General features: G+C 44.3%; 1 protein-coding gene across 1 annotated transcript in view; it reads left to right on the top strand.

Moving 5' to 3' along the window:
* The window catches only part of TAFA4 (TAFA chemokine like family member 4), a 187356-nt gene that overhangs the window by 50883 nt on the left and 122010 nt on the right, over positions 1–14463 (top strand). The window contains exons 2-3 of the mRNA XM_087708856.1: positions 2646–2778; positions 5684–5799. Coding sequence (XP_087564982.1) covers positions 2699–2778; positions 5684–5799 — 196 coding nt within the window. The 5' untranslated portion in view covers positions 2646–2698. The remainder of the gene's footprint in view (positions 1–2645; positions 2779–5683; positions 5800–14463) is intronic.

Here is a 14463-nt window from a genome sequence, read left to right as displayed (position 1 = left end):
GTACTGCACTCTTAACTACTGTGCCACCATGGCTCATATGAAGAATAACTCTAGCAATCTTTACAAACAATCTTTCAAAATTAATTTTATTGAACATATAAAGATTGGAGGCAATGAAGGTGTGATCAGCAGAAGTAGCCTGCAGTACTGCACTCTAACCACTGCACCACCGCAACGCAGTCTGGATAGCTTAAATTGCTAGCTCATTCTGTTTGGCGCTTGCATGCCTACCGTTGGTGCACTGTAGGGGGCAAACTATCTTACACTGAATCGCTGCACTCAGGTTATTGCCTCTTCTGGGCTGCTTCGTCGGTATCGCCTCGGATTGCGTTGCCTTGTGTCCGGCCAGGTCCAGCGCTGGCTTCCGCTGTCTCCGCACACATGAATGTAGCTAGGGATCAATTTAGAGAAGATGGATTAGGAATGTAGAAAAAGGTCCATTTCTGATTCTCATGGAACAGATTTAGATGTTGCAGTACAATGCTACTTATAAACTTAACTCTGGTAGCATCCATACTTCTCTAAAACTCACCTGAGAATTCTTTGTGGGATATTGCATGGGTACATGTCTTATGTGAAGCCGAGGTGGCGCAGTGATTAAATGCAGCAGTGCAGGCTACTTCAGCTGACTGCAGTTCTGCAGTTCGGCTGCTCAAATCTCACCGGCTCAGGGTTGACTCAGCCTTCCATCCTTCCGAGGTGGGTAAAATGAGGACCCGGATTGTTGTTGGGGGCAATATGCTGACTCTGTAAACCGCTGAGAGAGGGCTGAAAGCCCTATGAAGCGGTATATAAGTCTAACTGCTATTGCTATTGCTATTAATTTGTTAACAGCAAAAGAGCTTGCTGTTGATTGAATTTAGCTCTTGAAGGAAAGTGCTGGAGGAGGTCGCTAAAAGTTGACTCAGAGCCAAACCACCTCACACAACCACTTTGCTTCAAGGCAAGTGGCTTCTGTGCATACAGAGAATGCAGAGAAACATTCAAAGTGAAGTGGAATGGCTGCTGTGATCTAGCACGTAGAGTATTGCTTCAGTTTGCATCTTAACTGGTTCCAACACAGCTTAGTACGTCTTTATGACTGAAGCATAATGGGTGATTGAAAAATGAATTCTTTTCTCTCTGGAGACACAAAGAAGAAACATCAGTACTTCTGGAAATGCCCCTCTGATTATGGAAGAGCACATGATCAGTTGGGCATTCAAAGGAGTTTAGCATGAAGAAGACACATAGATTGAAGAAGCCTGCAAGTACAATAACCTCTATAAGTCTCTACTGTAATCCAGTCAGCAGAACAGCAAAATTGATAATTCTGAAAAGATTTGGCAGCATAGAAAACCATCTAGCTGAATGACTGAGGCAAAGGAAAGCACCAATAGTGTTGAGAGCCTTGGGTGCAATCCCAAAACATCACTTGAGCACTGTCAGCATTGATAAAATCACCATCAGTCAATTGCAAAAAAACAGCTTTACTCAGAACAGTTTACGTCCTATGACAATACTTTTAATCTTATTAAACAATATCTGCTTATCCCAGGTCCTTGGGAAAGTTTCTGTAGGTATATAAAAATGCCAGGTTCAGTCTAAACATCTGGTTGACTGTGTGACAGACTGTGTGACATCATCATCATCATATGCACATTGATAAAATTTCCATCTCACAATTAAAAAGACCACACTGCTGGGATCTGCACATATACTATGCCATTACATTGCAATATCCTAGGACCCAGGTTCTTGTAAAGAACTTGATGCATATGAAGGCCAACATCAGCTAAAGAACTGGCAGCTGTGTTTTTTGTCTATGTAATAATAATAATAATAATACGACCTTTTATGCTCTTGTCTAATGCATTGTACTTCTATTTTATTGTAGTCAAAATACAGTAGCATTACCATCTCTAAATGTTCATTCACATAGACAAGATAGAGGAACAGGAAAGTGCAGAATTTATGAAAATATGTATCTACTTTCTTGCTGATGTCTGTGGCAACCATTTTACTGGAAATTTTCTTGAATTTATTGCAGCCTACTTGAATGCTAGTTTTCAAACAGTATTTAACACTTGGTTAAGAGAAGAAGGAGATTGCATGCATGAATTATAGAGTGTAAGGGCATCTGCGGGAGTGGGTGCAGTATCACAATCTAAGCTCTGCCTGTTTTGTATACGTAGGCAACATTGACACATGTACCTAAGGGTGTGGTTTGGATTATAATACTTGCCTCATGTACAGGCAGATCCCACTATTGATACAAAACTCAGGCATAGAGATGTCAGCATTCTCATCTAAGATCTTCTGAAAAGTCCCTGAAATTTGGCAAGATGTTGAAATATTGCAAGTTTTTTCATTGTTAGGAGGCTAGGTATATTTCTGGCTCTGGAAGATGCATCACTAACATGTTTTGATTACTGTTCCTAAAGACCTTAGTTCATACCTAGATATGGAAGAATCATGTGAATAATGTTAAAGAGATTATTATACCTTTCTTTGGTAGGCTGTTGTGTAACAATGTAAAAAAGTTTCTAACTTAACCAATCCCTATCCTCAATAATAATACAATATTTTCCCAAAAAGTTTTTAACTTAACCAATCCATATCCTCAATAATAATACAATATTTTCCCAATTCCATTTCTTCTCTAGGCTTCGAATGTGTAGGAAAATTTGGGTGCAGAAATGCTCGGATATATTTACAAATGGGAATCTGCATTTCTGGCAGAAGGTACCTGCTGCTAAGATTGCTGTCCTGCAATAAAAACCTGAAAACATTATCAAGGTAAGAAGTGCTCCCTATCCTTTAAACAGATCCTGAGATTTCTGAAATATTTGATGATCGCATAAGCTTAATAAAGTTCTTTGAAGTACTTTGCCTCCTTCGAAAGCAGATGCCTCCAAACTCTTTAGCTCATTGACCCCTTCATGACATTTCATTAACCCCCAAACATTTATTATATGACAATAATTTAATAAATACTATTTAAATATGTAGTATTTTGAATAATAATAATAATGGGAACTGAAGCCTACTCACACTGATGGCTGACCATTTAATGCTGAGCAAGATTGCCTTGTCAGTAGCTACCTCACCTTCAATCTTAGGGACTGGCATGGAATTCTATAGAGGCCCCAAAAGATTAATTGAGCCCAGTCAACTTTCCATCCTTATTAAAAAAGAAGGTAAAAGATTTGTACTTACTAATCTCCTTGACTCCCAGCCATTTTTGACCACTTTGGGGAACCTTGTTCTAAAACAGGAGTAGGCAACTATAGGCCTTTTATGGCCTGTGTACTTCAACTCCCAGAATTCCTCAATCTGCAACCTTTAATGGGGCCACAATTTATGTGGATGGAGTTATAGAAGGCTAAGTGAGCCTGGGTATTTTGGGGGGGGGGGGATTTTGCAGCTTATTTTTGAATTATGCCAATGTTATTTTAGAGGATGCGGTGGCTCAGTGGCTAAGACGTTGAGCTTGTCGATCAGAAGGTCGGCTATTCACCAGTTCGAATCCCTAGCAACCTTTGGAGGTCACTAAAAGTTGACTTAGAGCCAGCCCACCTCACACAACCACTTTGCTTCGAGGCAAGTGGCTTCTGTGCATGCAGAGAATGCAGAGAAACATTCTAGCGCCCACTTCTGTCCCAAACATTGTTTTGTATTCTTCCCAGAAGAATTCACCTGGGTTGGCACTGCAAGAGCACAGAGAGGCAAGAAGTGAGCGAGGTAGTAGGAGGAGCGGGAGAGAGGCAGGCTGCAGCATCTAGTGAAATCCTTCTTTAGAATAGCTTTTCTAAAAATGTAATCCAAATTGTTCAAATTTATAATGATGATGCCCATGTCCCCTACAAAGTGACTCTGGGTGATTTAAAAATCTAAACCTTATGTTAATCAAATTGTCTGAATATCGTATTTAAATAGGAAATTTCTATGTGTTGTACTGTATATATGTTTTCCTTTGTACACTTTTTGTGCGTGATTGTGGTGGAATGAGGTTTGCAAATAGGTTTCTACTTGATTTTTGCTCAGTATTCCTTTAAATCATAAATAAGATCTATGCTTTGGAAGGAGTTTGTGGACCATTTACCCCAGGGTTTTTCAAACTTGGCAACTTAAGATATGTGGACTTAGATTTTCAGAATTTCCCAGCCAGCTTTGGAATACTGAGAGTTGAAGTCTGCTCATCTTAAAGTTGCCAAGTTTGAAAAACACGATATAGTCAAGTTCTTAAATAATGTTGTGTAAGAATGCTAGATATTAATAAATTATATTTTATGACAATAGAATCTATACTGCCTGATTATACTGTTTCACTATAAAAGCACTTTTTAATTAACAATAACCAAAAAAAAACCTTTAATCCAGACATACAACAATTTCTAATTAATTGTTGCTCATTAACTTTTGATCTTGGCTGCAACAGTCTAGGCAATCAATAGGTAGAAATGAAGAGATTCAAAACATTCTAAATCTTTGCTGCTCTTTTTTCTGTGAATCTTCCTTCTTTCCTCCCTCCCTCCCTCCCTTCCTCCCTCCCTCTCTCCCTTCCTTTTTTTGCTTGAGAATGTACAACAGACTAGTAAATTTTTTGGATTGGTCTCTTTGGAAGTTTGAAAGTAGACTGTAGGTGTTATCTCAAAAAATTCTGCGTGTTGAGCTTTGCCAATTCCCAAAACAGCTGTCAATGGGTACAGAACACCTGTTATCAGAATTTAGATGAATGAGTTTGTTCATTATCATGTCTTCTAGCTGATCAAAATTATTTCTAGTACTGGATTTGTTCTTTTTTCCTTCATCAGGGGCATCATCCCCACCATTTTCTAAAATTGCTTTATCAGTGAAAAAAAGGCCTCCCCCCCAATGGTGGTACAGATAGTCCTCAACTTACAACAGTTCATTTAGTGACTGCGAAGTTACAACATCACTGAAAAAAGTGACTTATGACCATTTTTCACACTTATGACTATTTGCCGCATCCTCATGTTAACTGATTTGGATGCTCAGCAAGTGGTTCATATTTATGACGGTTGTAGTATCCCCAGATTTTGCAACCTTCTGGGAAGCAAAGTCAATCGGGAAGACAGATTCACTTAACAACTGAGTTATTAATTTAACAAGTGCAATGATTTACTTAATAACTATGGCTGGAAAAGTCAGAAAATGGGGCAAAACTCACTTAACAAATGTGTCACTTAGCAACATAAATTTTGGGTTCAATTGTGGTTGTGAAGTTGAGGACTACCTGCATTTTGAGGTCTTCTTGGAATAGGCTCCTCCCAAAAATTGCCTCCTTTGGATGTTATTTGGTGACGGGGTAAGTGTCTTCAAAAGTCTGATAATGAACCAGACCGAGCTCATAGTCTCAGCCTCATAATGGAATCAGACAAAGAGCATCTCCAGAGACAGAAATTGGAAAGAAAAGATGTGCTGTTCTTCATCCTTTCTTATAAAGCATGACTGATTAAGAATCGACCTCGGTTTAGGTTTGAATGTGATTCTACCCCCTTAAGTATTATGTTTTTATTAATCCGTTTCATTTAATTTCCAGTCTTCATTAACTTTTCCTCTCCCACCCCTTTTTATAGCTTTTGCCTTGTATTTTACCCTGTTCCCAAATTATTATTGTTCTTTCATTCTCAGCTCTTTCCTCCTCCCCCCCCCACTCCCCTGCCCTCCTTTTCTGCAGGATGAGTTCCTGTGCCAAATCAATGCTTCCATCTCAGTGGCTGTTCCTGGCATATGTGTTAATGGTGTGCTGTAAATTGTTGTCCGCAAGTAGCCATCCTCCTCGGGGACCGGCAGGTAGGAGCTTTCAAACTCATTAGGCACTACCGAGGCCAATTAATAACACTCTCCAAATGTTAAAGTCCACTTTTTCGCCATAGATAATTGATGAAACTGTTTGGCAATGCGGTTGGGATCGGAGTGAAAGAGATGAGAAGGTTACGAACTCACGCATAAAGGCAGATGAATTATTGCTAAGCCTTTGAAGCAGTTCATGGTGTTGTCTGTGTCAGACAATTTCCTGAATGAATTCATGAGGCTCTGTGGATTTCAAATGTGCATGTTTTTCTTTTTCATGTGACTCACCCCGCCTCCCCCCCCCGCCACAAAGCAGAACCAAAAAGTAGAAGAAATATTCTCCAGAATTGTGAGGAGAGGAGATATTGTTCTCCTGCAAACAGTTTACACTGATTACCTGAATAGAAAAAAAAAATCCTTTCCTGAACAGCTGTTGCGATCTGGAGCAGTTGGCATGTTCTCATCTATAAAGAGATAAAAACAAGTTGCCTTATGCTGTGGCCTCCTAGAGAAATAAATCAGCTTTCAAAGGATGGAAAAGATGGGAGGGCTTTCAGTTAAATTTGGGTCCAAACGCAAGGCTTTGGCAGTGGCACTGATATCAAACCATAATAATGTAGAAATAATGTTGAACTAAGGTTGAAGCGCGATGGCTCAGCGGTTGAAGATGCTGAGCATATCAGCTGGAGAGCTGATAGCCCGGGTTTGAAACCCCAGTCAAAAACAGAGTCAGATACGACTGATAGGAAAATCTTTTATATTTAATATATAGTTGTTAACATCCTGTGTTGTTACAACCCCTCACAGCTTCAACCCCTCACAGCTTTAATCTCAAACTGTCTAACGTGGACCTCACCCCTTTCCTAAGAGATCTGTAAAGGGAGTGTGCACATGTGCACCAGCGTGCCTACCGTCCCTGTCTTACTGTCCTCATTTATTTGTATTCATTTCCTTTATTCATGTCCATGTTCATACCTATGCCTGCTATCTTGTACACGTTTGGCAAACTAATAAAATGAAATAAAAAATAAATAATAACTTGCATTGGAGGTTGTCATCATCAAATGTTGCAGTTTTATACAACACCTGTATCACGACTTCAGGTGCAAGTTGCAGAATGCAATGACATCATAATATTTGCATTGGCATTACCCCAACCCTCTTCAAAGAAGCCCATTGGCTTTGAAGAATGCTGGGATCATCACAGCAGATTTACAACGTCAACACCCTTAAGGGCTTGGCTCTGAATTGCCTGTATAATGTTGAACATAGGAGACAATATTATCCCCACAATACCTTTCCCATGGGAGAAATGCATTGCTCTGAGAAACTTGTCTCTGTGCTATAAATATAAGGTTATTTGGATGATGTTGTGGCCCGCCAGCAGCCAATGGAACTGGCAGCAGAGTCGGACAGTGAGGAGGTTGGGGAGGAGCATGGGCCAGTCCTGGAGGCTGGTGAAGGCTTGGACGCAGAGATGGGGCGGAGGCCGTCTGGCAGTGATCAGATGCCTACGGAGCTTGACAGCAGTGAGGCAGAGGAACAGCTAGAGCCTGTTTCCAGTGTGTGCATGCGCAGAGCTGCCAGAAGAAAAGAACAATTGAGAAATCAGGATAGACTTGAGAGTAAAGTCAGAGGAAGGTTTTTAAGTATGAGGAGGCGCTGAGGTAAACTGAACAGGAACCTTTATTGAGAACCAGCATTAACAGTAAGTTCAGAACACGCGCGCTGGACAGCGCCGCCTGACAGCTATTTATACTGATAACTGTCAGGTGGCCGGCCAATGGGATGGCTGCAATTCTCCCGCCGGCGTAGACATAAGAGTGTGAACAGCTGCATCTAGCCAACCTTGGCTAAGCAGGATTGGATGGGGTCGCCCCTTGAATGGGAGACAACCAGAAAATCTCAGGATTGTAGATTAGATTAAATTATTTTTGAATGATTAGATTAATCATTCAAAAATAATTGTTTCATTGTCCACATATTTATTTATTTAATTATTCTGAAAAATCTCATAACAAGGTTTAAAGGACCCATATAGAAAACTAAAGAAACAAAAGCAATAGATAAATGCTTAAACATTATGTTAACGTTAAACAACAATGTTTGAACTTGAAGATATTAATACAGCCATTAATTTAATAATCACTATAGATATTTTCTTTGTTTTACCATGGTTGTTTTAATATACTGTATATTGCCTCTATTGATGCTTTTGGTTTTGTATCAAGTGCATGGCACATAGATTTCATATAGATTTATTTAAAAAAGAATTGTATGACCCCTTACATCTCTTTCTCAGTGAGCAAAATTGGTCTAATTTCGGAGGGGGGTATTTACAATATTAAGACATACTTTTGAATACAGGTAGTCCTCGACTTACAAGAGTTAATTTAGTGACCATTCAAAGCACTGAGTGACTTATTAGCATTTTTCATACTTACAAACTTTATAGCAGCCCTGTGATGATGTGATGCTTGACAGCTAACTCACATTTATGATGGTTACAATGTCCCAGAGTCATGTGATTTCATTTTGTGACCTTTTGACAAGCAAAGTCAATGCGGGAAGCCAGATTCACTTAACAACTGAATACTTAATAGCAATAGCACTTAGACTTATATACTGCTTCATAGTGCTTTTACAGCCCTCCTGAACTAATATCACTCTATAAAGCCTTAGTAAGACTACACTAGAAAACTGCATCCAGTTTTGGTCACCACGCTACAAAAAAGATGTCGAGACTCTAGAAAGAGTACAGAGAAGAGCAACAAAGATGATTAGGGGACTAGAGGCTGAAATGTATAAAGAACAGTTACAGGAACTTTGCATGGCTAGTCTAGTGAAGAGAATGACTAAGGGAGACAGAGAGAAGGTGGTCAACCTATTTCCCAAAGCACTTGAAGGCCAGAAAGGAATAATGGATAGAAACTGGTCAAGGAGAGATTCAACTTAGAAATAAGGAGAAGTTTTCTGACAATGAGAACAATCAACCAATGGAATAGCTTGCTTTCGCAAGTTGTGGGAGCTTCATCACTGGAAGCTTTCAAGAAGAGACTGGACTGCCATCTTTCAGAAATGGTATAGGGCAGGGATGTCAAACTGGATTTCTTAGAGGGCTGGATCAGCATTGTAGTTCTCCTCTGCGGGCTGGCTGGGAGGGAGATGAGACAGACGTGTCCTGAAGCACCCTGGCTTGTGTGCCCTCCCCATGCCCCATTTTTGGCCTGGACACCCTCCTACGGCACCCTGCCAACCAAAACAAGCCCCACCACACCCTGTTTTGGCTGCTAGAGGCACTGCGGGCCGGTCCTTTGCTATTTCCAAGATGGCCCCATGGGCCAGATTTAAGCATCCACAGGCCTTGAGTTTGGCACCTCTGGTATAGGGTATCCTGCCTAAGCAGGGGGTTGGACTAAATGACCTACAAGGTACCTTCCAACTCTGTTATTCTAGTCTATTCTTCAGTGGAAAGCAAAGCTTAAAGCGGAGAAGGCTAACCCAGCCGTCTGTTTGAAGATAGCATTCTACTTAAGGGTATGAGCCATGGAAATTCAACTGTGCAAAAGCCTTAAACCAACCACTACTTTTCCAAAAAGCCACCACACAAACAAGAGAGTCATACATTTAGCAATTCCCTCTAGTTGCATGGCTTCTCCTAACCCCATATTAGTTGGGGTTGCGGTGAGGGTCAGTCTCTATCCATAGATAAGGTCAAAATTACAGAGTACTTCTGCAAATAAAAATAATCCCTGAATGGGGCAGGGGAAAGATGTGGCCCATGCTTTTTTGGGATGGATAACAATTAAATAGAGCTGTGATGTTCATAAAAATGTATCTGTTGTAGTAAGAACAGTACTTGATATTCTGATTGTTTTGGAAAAAAAAACCAGGGAAGGACGCCTGTCTTGCGTTGAATGTTATGTGTTTGGGATATAGGGAATCTTGTAGCTTCTGTGGGGATAAAAATCCGTGAATTTGTGAAGCAAATTAAGCTAAGTAAATTCAGCTTATTTAAATATTTTCAAGGTGCAGAAATGATGTGTGTCTGTGGGAAGGACAGGCTAATTTAGAATTAATCCAGCTTTAGAATCAGAATTAGAATTCTAATTAGAATTATCCAGCTTTCCTGGATAGTACACTCCTCTTCTTTCATTTCATAGCAGCCAGATGCATTGCAGCATTAAGATGAAATTTCAGTAAATTATAAATTTAGAAACGCCTATTTTGCTGCTATTACCTATTGCCCTTATTAAAACCAAATGTCTATGTTATGGTTCTGTGTGAAAGTTCTAATTAACACCATCTGTCTTTTAAGAAATCTGTGATTGCTGGCAATCCCTGACTTCATTTACCTAGTCCCACATCTAACAATTCGATGCGCAGAGATCTGTGTGCTCTTATCATAAGGCGTGTCTAACATATGAATGTCTGAAAGTACAGTCCAGGTAGCCTTCAACTTACAGCCATTTGTTTAGTGACAGTTTGAAGTTAGAACGGCACTGGCTTATGACTGTTTTTCATACCATTGCATGATCCTCGTGGTCATATGATCAAAATTTGGATGCTTGGCAACTGGCATGTATTTATGATGGTTGCATTATCCCTGGGTCATGTGATCACCTTTTGTGACCTTCTGACGACTTAAGTCAATCTGGCGGAAGCCAGATTCACTTAACAACAGTATTCCTAACTTAACAACTGCCATGATTCCCTTAACAACTATGGGAGGAAAAGTCGTGAAATGGAGCAAAACTCACAACTGTCTTGCTTAGCAACATAACTTTTGAGCTCAGTTGAGGTCACAAGTCAAGGATTACCTATAGCCGTGATGGTGAACCTATGGCACACATGCCACAGGTGGCACACGGAGCCATATTTGCTGGCACAGCAGCCCTCGGCAGCCCTCAGCTCCGACATGCATGTGTGCACCTGCCATCTGATTTTCGGCCTTCCGGAGGGCTGGGGGAGGCCATTTTCACCCTCCCCAGGCTTCAGAAAAGCCTCTGGAGCCAAGAGAGGGCAAAAAACAGGGGCAACGGTCCAACTGGAAGTTTGCCTTCCTCAAGCTCTGGAGGATTTCCGAAAACGGCCTCCCCCAGCCCCTGGGGGCCCTCTGGAGGGCAAATTTCTGGAAAGGCTCCTCAGCCTGGGAAGGGCAAATTTTCCACCCACCCCACACTCGTGCATGCATGGGGAGGGGGCTCACTCGTGCATGCCCGGGTGGGTGGGCCTGCGTGTAATAGCATGCCCACAGTTTTGGCATACCTTTACAAAAAGGTTAGCCATCACTGATCTATAGGAAGTGTACCAAAGTTGTCCTTGAGGATGAACTTCAGGGTTCCTTTTGAAAACACCATCTACGGTTAGTGACCAAAATAAATGTGCATATTTTGAATGCATAAACATCCATCTTGGCTGCGCATGTGCGAGGCGAATGGCCGCTACCTTCTTCTCTCCGGTCTGGGTGAGCGGAAAACACCTAAAAAACACTAACGACCTGGCTCGAAATTATGCAGGAGGGAGCCCCAGCGGGAGAGCGACATTTGGGGTACCTGAACCATCGTCTATTTGGAGAGTCGTCGCGACTGAGCAGCCTTGGGGCCAGGAGACTGCCCGCAGCATTTCTGACAAGGAAAGTGCCCGCAGCATTTCTGACAACGTTCGGCGGCATAAACCAGGATCGTGGCGGCGGCGCGCTGGCGGCGCCGTCTTTGGAGGCTTCTTCTTACAATCTTGGCCTCGTTCCCTCCGTCGACTGTGAGGAGCCTTGGAAGGTGCTTGGCAGCTGTAACTCTAACTCTGGGGAGGCGGTAGGTGATTTGAAACGGCGCTGGACGAAGCTGGGCGGTCGGCTTGCTTGCTGTGACTGCTGCCTCTTTAAGCGCCCCCCCCCCTGTTCTATCGGCTCTACTGGCTTGCGAAACGCGGCGCCCTCGGCTCCTTTTAACAATCTTTGTTTGCTCTCCTATGCCATACGAACTATAGACTATACGAACTCTAGACTATCCCAGAGAAGGGGCTGCCTTGGCAGAATACTGGGCGAGATTGGGGAGTTGTCTTTGTTACCTTCGTGGCCCCTCTTGGATGCCCCCCCCTTCGCCCCATTTGAACTGGCCTTCCCTTTGGTGTGGCCTGTCCTGTGTGAATTTTTCCACGGCTTCGGGGCTTCGGGGCCTCTCTGCCACCTGGCCCCCTTCATTTATTCACAGCAGTTGGATGCCTGGACTTGCAATCTGGCCACCTTGTGGGTCTATTATTATCTATGGAGGCCCAGAGATGTCATCTCAGCCCTTTCAGAGGAAACCCTTCCTGCTTAGGGCACAGTTTCTGGGACGTGGAGGAAGGGAGAGGGACGGAATACCCCTCTCTGGACTGCTCCCCCCCATTGAACTCAATGAACTCTTGCCAGAACTCCCACCAGATTTGTAGAAGAGAAGATTAAGACAATTAAGACCTTATATAAGCCTTATACGCTTTTTGCACATTGCGCAATTTTTAATTTTTAAATTTAAAATTTTTTATTTTAAATTGGTATGTTGAGTGTATGAGACTGCATGTGATTGAGTGAAAGCGCCCACTTTTATTATCCTATATTGTTGTATTTGTGTGTTTTTAATTATTACGTGGGGACTGTCTGAGTGAACGAATGAGTGTGTCTGATTCGGAGGGCCTGACCGGGAACGCGGGAGCTATAGGTGTGGTTGGGGGAACCACGGACACGGGAGTGGGTCGGAGCATTACGGTCATAACGGGGAGGGGCAGATATGGCGGGGACTTTAGGGCTGGCCATTACCGGGGAAGGAGGGTTCGCTATGTTACAGCGATCCCTCCTTCCGGCCCTATGGGTCCCACTCCGAGGCCAGATGGCGCGAGTAGTCAGGACCCTGGTCTCCGGCTGTTGTCGCTAAATGCCAGGTCTGTTGTTCACAAGGCTCCCCTCGTCCGGGACTTAATTTTAGACGAGGGGGCAGACCTGGCATGTATTACTGAAACCTGGCTGGGCCCGGAGGGAGGAGTCCCCCTCGTAGAGATGTGCCCAGAAGGATTTCAGGTGCTTCATCAGCCGAGAGCTCAGGGAAGGGGTGGGGGTGTGGCTATTGTTATTCGGGAGTCTTTGGTTCCTCGTAGGATCCCTGCTCCGGAGCTTGTCGGGTGTGAGTGCCTGCTGGTGAAGCTGGACCTCAAGGGTCAAGTGGGTCTGCTGCTAACGTACCTGCCTCCCAACAGCGTTGCAGCAGCCCTCCCCTCGCTCCTCGAGTTGGTAGCCGAGCTGGCAGTTGAGTTCCCCAGGCTTATGGTCCTGGGGGATTTCAATTTGCCTACGCTCGGTGAACACTCGGATGGGGCGCAGGAGTTCATGGCTTCCATGACAGCCATGGGCTTGACCCAGATAATCCGAGGCCCAACTCACTCTGCGGGTCACACGCTCGACCTCGTATTCCTCTCGGAGCAGTGGACTTGTGATCTTGGTCTGAGGGGTAATGAGATCATACCCCTGTCGTGGTCAGACCACTGCCTACTGAGGCTTGACTTCCGAAGACCAAACCCCCACTGTAGGGAGGAGGAACCGACCAAGTGGTTCCGCCCCAGGCGACTTATGGACCCTTTGAGGTTCCAGACGGAGCTTGGGGTTATTCCTGATGCTCTCGCCCACAGTCCGGTAGAGACTCTGGCTGCCGCCTGGCATTCGGCAGCATCGGAGACCCTCGACCGGATTGCGCCACTACGGCCCCTCCGAGGCGGCGGATCCCGGAGGCCTCCTTGGTTCACCGAGGAGCTCCGGGAGAGGAAGCGCCGGAGGAGACGCCTAGAGCACTTGTGGAGGTCCGATAAATCCGAACCGAACCGAGCACTCTTAACAACCTGCACCAAGGATTACATCAGGGCACTTAGGGCAGCAAAGAGATCTTATATTGCCACCTTGGTTGCGTCCGCCGAGTCTCGTCCAGCCGCCCTGTTTAGGATAACCCGCTCCCTCTTAAATAAGAGGGACACGGGGGACCCCTTGCAGGGTAGGGCTGAGGATTATGCCCAGTTCTTGGCGGACAAAGTTGCTCGGTTTCGGTCGGATTTGGACTCCACCTTTGCAGAGCCAGCAGAGGCACGAGAGGATGATTTGGTTGACCATCGCTGGGTTGAGTTTCAGGATGTTACTTCCGGGGACGTGGACAAGGCCATGAGGGCTGTGAGTGCCTCCACCTGCGTACTGGACCCGTGTCCCTCCTGGCTGGTTGCTAACAGCAGGGAGGTGACACGGAGCTGGATCCAAGCGGTTATTACCGCCTCGCTTCGGGAGGGGCACTTCCCCGCCGCACTTAAAACGGCGGTGGTGAGACCCCTCCTGAAGAAACCATCTTTGGATCCAGCCGTACTTAACAACTATCGTCCAGTCTCCAACCTCCCCTTTATTGGGAAGGTTGTTGAGAAGGTGGTGGCCTACCAGCTCCAGCGGTCCTTGGAGGAAGCCGATTACCTGGACCCCTTCCAGTCCGGCTTCAGACCTGGTTACAGCACAGAAACCGCTTTGGTCGCATTGACCGATGATCTCTGGAGAGCCAGGGATGGAGGCCATGCCTCCATCTTGGTTCTCCTCGACCTCTCGGCGGCTTTCGATACCATCGACCATGGTATCCTTCTGCGACGACTGCGGGAGGTGGGGGT

Source organism: Thamnophis sirtalis, unplaced genomic scaffold (assembly GCF_051295495.1).
Source record: "Thamnophis sirtalis isolate CommonGarterSnake01/CBP01778 unplaced genomic scaffold, rThaSir2_p1.2 scaffold_3, whole genome shotgun sequence".
Classification (NCBI taxonomy): domain Eukaryota; kingdom Metazoa; phylum Chordata; class Lepidosauria; order Squamata; family Natricidae; genus Thamnophis; species Thamnophis sirtalis.
Note: the sequence above shows the minus strand (reverse complement) of the source record. Positions and strands in the feature narration are given on the sequence as shown.